The sequence below is a fragment of the Spermophilus citellus genome (genome assembly GCF_964194105.1).
Source record: "Spermophilus citellus genome assembly, chromosome: 2".
In the NCBI taxonomy this organism is placed as follows: domain Eukaryota; kingdom Metazoa; phylum Chordata; class Mammalia; order Rodentia; family Sciuridae; genus Spermophilus; species Spermophilus citellus.
Window position 1 is genome coordinate 71,707,924 of NC_138183.1, and position 6,000 is coordinate 71,713,923.

The 6,000-nt window shown below is 46.6% G+C and overlaps 1 protein-coding gene across 2 annotated transcripts in view; it reads left to right on the plus strand.

The window, feature by feature from the left end:
- The window catches only part of ENTREP1 (endosomal transmembrane epsin interactor 1), a 61,025-nt gene extending 58,663 nt beyond the window's left edge, over positions 1-2,362 (plus strand). For both annotated transcript variants that reach the window (XM_081281585.1, XM_081281583.1), the window contains exon 11: positions 1,498-2,362. In XM_081281585.1, the coding sequence (XP_081137711.1) occupies positions 1,498-1,701 (204 nt within the window). In that variant the 3' untranslated portion in view covers positions 1,702-2,362. The remainder of the gene's footprint in view (positions 1-1,497) is intronic.
- Positions 2,363-6,000: the final 3,638 nt, after the last annotated feature.

Sequence of the window (6,000 nt, forward strand, 5' to 3'; positions counted from 1 at the left end):
AAGGACAACAGAAGGGGACACTGATTCAACCTAGCCTTGCACACTTTCACTTTCTTTACCCTCACTAGAATGAGTGCATTTTAATTCCCCTCAATATCAAAAAAACACTTCTCCTAAACATATCATTTAACACAGTGAAATTTAATGAATGTTAGAATTTTCTCCTTGATCAAGAAACAAAGGCAGACCTTCAAGACAAATATAATATTATTTCAGAGTGTTAGAAAAATTTAACATCCCATCTTTGGGAGACTAACCTCCTAATGACCTTACCAGCTCAGAATGGTACAAATGAAACAAAGTCCTCTGGATGGTTATTGTGCAATGGGAGGTGGCGGCTCCTGAGTTTCCCCAAGGTGCTGCTGTTATCAGAGGTCCCATGGACATGTCTGTATAATTCTCCAAAATTACATTAACTGGACAGCCCTCCTCTTTCAGTCCCAGCTGGATTAGGGACTTCCCATATTTTTGCCATCTTTAGAGTAACTGATATTATTATACGTTCAAACCCATTGCAAAACAGATCTTGCAGATCTTTTCCAGATACATTGGCCTCATCTAAATTTTGTTTATTGAAGGGTCATGAGATCCACCCGGAGCATTATTGATCCTAGGTGATGTTTTTTTAAACTCATGATCTGACCAGACCAGTGGTAACTAAATTTCACCTGTGTCCTTGTTAAAAACACCCATGCTTGAACTGCCCTCTAGACTGTCAGAATTGGTTGCGTGTGGGCATTTATGTCTCTAGCATCTTCCTTGACCCCACCACCTCTCTAATAATGAGAATCTCTGGCTTAGACTATAGGGAAGTTGGAGAAAACTGATGAGAAGAATGTGAAATATAAAGCAAGAAATTGCAGTTGACCAATTGAGTGTGGTGGGTCTACTGTTAAAACAGTAGAAAGTTTGGAGAATTTCTTAAGAACTTTAGAAAAGAGCCAGTATATTAAAAGTATCTGTAGAATTCCAAATAGGTTCTACTTTGGGAAGATACCCCCTTTTCTTTCCCTTATTTTTGGAAGCAATTAAAAACCTGGCGAGGGGGAGGGGAGAAATTTAAAAGAAGGGAGATCTCATGAAAATAGAGGGAAGACCAATAGAGTAGAGGAACGGATTAAGAGGGAGGGAGGAGGAGAGGGCAGGGGGCAGTACTGGAGGAAAAAAACCTACCAAATATGCCATGTCTATGTGTGAATAGACCACAATGCATGTAAATATATAAACATAATGCACCAATTGAATAATAATTGAAGGGGATAATAGAATACGGTAAGTGGATAGATGAGGGAGGAGGGGATGGAAAGGGAAGGTGCTGGGGAATGAGACTGATCAAATTATGTGCATGTATGAACATAGCTTGAGTCCCACTATTATGTGCAATTGCGATGCAGCATTAAAAAAAATTAAAAATACAAGGATAGTTACAGAACACAGGTCAGTGGGCCTCATCTGGTGAAGCTTAGCCTCTCCCGCCCTCTCCTTATTCTCTCAAAGATAATGGCCCCACTGCAGCCCAGCACTTCCAGGGTCCACACGATGCCCTCGCGGAGACAGCCTGGCCTGCTGCACCTGCAGAGCTGTGGTGACCTGAGCACCTTCGTCCCGGCAGGGAGGCCGAGAGTGGAGAGGAGACCCTCGAGAGCAGAGGCCGAGCGGCCACACAGCCTTATTGGTGTCATCCGGGAGACTGTCCTGTGAACCAAGGAAGATGGAAGACCACTCCAAGGGGAAGGAATCCCCTAGTCTCTGTGCCATGTACTGGCTGAGAGTCGGGGTCCCCCTCTGGGAATTCCTCAGAGGGAGGTACCCTGGAGAATGTTTGTTCCTGCTCCCTGGCTCCCCTTTTTGCTGCTGGGGGCACTCCAGGGTGAACCAACAGACTTTCCCAGGCCCTCTTGGGTTTGGATGCAGGAGTTTGAGGGGAAGGTGGCGAGCTGTCTCCTTCCTCTGCCGGGTCTCGCAGCATTCCTGAGGGTCACATGTCCCAGCCGGGGCAGAGACTGGGCTAAGGATTCTTTGCCCACCTCACCCTCATGTCTCTCCTTGGTTGCCAAGTTCTTTCTCCCTGTTGGAAGGACAGAGCTTCAGGGCTGCTATTTATAACTGCCTGCGGCCTTTCACTGCTCAGTGAGAGGAATTGGCAGGAGACACAGTGATTAACCCCGATGTGACTGCAATCCTCAAGCCTCTTTTTAGGTTACTCTCAAATCACACTCTTTTTAGGAAAAAGAGGAAACTGTAAGTGGCACCTTTTAATGAAAGACATTTAGGGAGAGAATTATTGTTGATTCCATTTATTCATGCTTGCAAAACTAGAGCACCTAAGGCAGAACGAGAATAAAAACATTTTGGACCTTCAGGCTTGGCGTGCAGTGTTTGTGTGTGCTCAGGTGAACAGGCCTTACCGTACGGAGCTGGAGCTTGGAGCAGTGGTGGTCAGGTTCCACAGGCAGGCCGCCAAACCAGTTTAGTCTCCAAAGCACCTGAACATGGCTTGAGGTGAATCCCAAGGGGGATAACAATGTACCCATACCCTTCGTGGGCTCGGCTGGCGCTGGGCTAGGTGGCTTTGAGGTGCTGCATTCTAGTGGAGTCTTGAACGCTAATGCAGTTACAGGTTGGGAATTAGTGCTAGGCAGGAAGGGGTGCTCGGGGAGGGCTTCTTTGAGGAAATAACACTCGAGCTGGGTCTTGCAGGGTCAGGGAAGAATGTTCCAGAAGGAGGAGAGGCCAAGAGTACTAAAGGTGACCAGAAACCTGAGTCAGAGGAGAGGTGGACAGGAGACTTGCAGACCATGTTCTGGGCTAACCGTAAGAGACCATGGAAGAGTTTGCAGTAGAAGAATAACAGTTCTAATTGTGTTTTCAAAAGATCACTGTGCTGCGGGGGGAAGAGTTTAGGTCGGGTATATGAGGAAGTGTGGAAGGAGGAAGTGGGATCGGAGGCTATATAGTAAATGGAATACTGGTTCTGCTGGCTGCTGCCCGGGCACCAACCACTGTGCTAAGGGCCTAACTTATGTTCTTGTTTTGTGCTCAGCACAGCCGTGTGGTGGGGCCTATTATTGTCCCCATTTTATAGAGGAGGAAAATGAGTTTCTGGGACTTTCTCAAGGTCATGCAGAAGCTGACATTTTACTGTCAAACCACCCAGCTCATGACAGTACACCATGCCTCAGTTCCTGAATCGAGGTAGTTTGCACTTCATGGTTCTGTGAGAAAGTGGTTAAGACATCCTGCTTGGCTCACTGGCTCCAACAACCCATGGCCGAGTGGGGATTGAGGTGGGGTCAGGAGAGAGAGAAAAAGATGAGAGACTACTGAGAAGTGCTGAGCTGGAGTGAAAAACGGGCTGTGGAGACATCTGGAAATGGGGAAGAGATGGCGCACCATGCACAGACTGAGTCTGGCACACCTTCTTGGGGTGAGGTCTGTTTTGGGGAGAGTTAGAGGAGCCTCCCAGAAGGACATTTTCTCTGTCATTACCACCCCCCAGCTCATCCCAAGCTGGCATGTGGTCATTCTGTTTCTAATTCCTTGCTGTCGGCACCATGGCTGTTCACTGGGGACGGGCCCACTGCTCTGGGGCAAGCCCCTGCCTTCCCTGAGGGTCTCTGCTGGTGTCACAAGCTGTTGCCTCGCTCTTGCTCTGATGCTCCGCCAACTACCCATTTGCTGAGTCTGGCCACTTCCTGCCACAGAGCTGCTGATTTCTCCCAGCCTGGTGAGCACTGGTGGTTCCCCCCGCCATGGCTGATGCGCATTACCTCACTGTGGCCAGGCCTCTCTCACTTTTTTGACCTCTGCTTTTTTTGCCCCCCCTGGGATGGTGTTTTGTTTTTCTAGCTGCATCTCCATCTCTCCAGAAGCCCTTGTTAGTCAACTCCAACCACCACTGCATTTCTCACAGTGTGCCTGGATGGCTTAAGAGTGGACAGGTGGATGCTGCACATGTCAATAGCTTCTGGCTCTGGCCTTTGCGGGGGGGTAGTCAGAGGTGGTTTCAGTCATCCTGAGGATGGGAAAGTGGCCAGCAACACCTGGAGGAGGAAAGGAGGACATAAAGCCTGAGGGTGTCACTTAGATGGAGTCCAAGAGGAAGTGGTGGCCTGTCTCAGCCTCACAGAATTGACTCTGCAGCCTGAGAAACATTCTGTGTAAATCAGGACCGGAAGCTATTGGCAAAGTCAGAAAACTGACTTTGTCTTGCTTCCCTGACTTTTAGGACTATTAAAGTAGTGTGTGTGTGTGTATATATATAAAACATTACAGTATATAATATAACACAATACAATATTTTATAAGTTTACCTTGGGAAGGAACTTAGTCACATGATTCATCTTCCTAATGGTTTGTCTGGATGCTAGATGAATAAATAGTCTCGAACACTTAGGCAGTAGTGATGTGATATACTTGCTCACAGGTCAGCTGGCTATAGATAGGGAAGGCTGTTTGGGGTGTATAGTACCTTAGGGATCTACAGTCCAGAAGTGGCAAAGAAGCATTTCTCAAATGTGGTGTCAGAACTATACCAGAGGGATGATTGATTAGCATAGAGATGTCTAAATAAGTTTTTACTGGTGAAGTAAAGATATGTATGTAGTTTTTGCCGCTGTTCTAGGAAAGGGTAAAAATCTGGTCCCCCCCATGATGAGGTCATAAGTTAGACCAGGACTTGGATTGCTTCTTTAGAATGTCATCACCTACCTCAGTCTTCCCCAGCCTATTGTGTGTCCATGTGTCTAAGGCCAGAGAGCAGGACCTTTCCAAGTTTCCATACTTTTTTCCTGCAGACTCCTGATGATTGTCTGGCTGGCAGAGTTGCCCCAAGGCTGGCTTTCCCTGGATTGTCCCACCTGATGGTGAGGTGTAGGTGGAAGGGCTAGGGCCTCCACTTGCCTGGGCTGCACTGCTCACATTTACCAAAGCATCACATTGGCTGAAGGCCTCATTGGCTAGGTTCGGTCACTCTAATTTGCAGATGAGGCAATTGAAGTGCAGCTCTAAGAGGGAAGCAGGAGACCAGCACTTCCAGCTCCTGGACCAGCAGAAGAGCTTGGACTATTTGGGATGAAAGAACAGTTCCTCCCGTTCAATCTCACATGCACTAAAACCTTTTGTAAATTATAGTGAACTGACTTAATGGGTAAATGAGGTAATAGTATTAAAAAAAGACATAAAATACAACTCACCTCTTTTAAAATAGATATTAGTTTTAGGGTAACTTTAGGCTCACAGGAAAATGGAGTGGAAGGCTGAGATTTTTCATATGCCCCCTTCCCACTACATACAGCCTGCCCCATTGCCAACATCCCCCACCAGAGAGAGACATTTGTCACAACTGATGAATCTACCTGGACTCATCATCATCACCCAAAGTCCATAGTATATTGGAGTCCTTGTTTGGTGTTGTATATTCTAGGGACAAAAGTATAATGACTTGTATCCCCCAGTGTAGTATCACACAGAGTATTTTCACTGTCTAAAAAACCATCTGACTATTCACACCTCTACCTTCACCAACCCTTGCAAACTGCTCATCTTTTCACTGTGTCCATGATTTCACCTTTTCCAGAATGTCCTGTAGTGATCATAGTCTGTAGTCTTTTCAGAGGCTTCCTTTACTTAGTAATATGCTCTTAAATTTCCTCCATGTCTTTTCATAGCTTAAGAATTCATTCAATCCCTTTATAAAAATCATTAGGCTCAATAGTCGTAAAATTACTCTATAAAGTTAACTTCTCAAAACTCTTATCCTCATTTTCTGAAATTAATCTTGTCCGTGGCCCACACTGGGTAAGTGCTAGTCTGGGTACCCACTCCAGTCTGAGTCTGCCAGTTTCCTGCTCTAGGTGGTAGGGCCTGGCGACCTTGATGAAGAGGATCAGCAGACATCCTTCCCTCTGCACCGCATCTCTGAGACTGCCTGTGAGTTGAGGCTCCTCCCCATGGTGCCAAAGTCCGAGGCTTCTGTGACTCTCAGGGTTAGAAAGAACT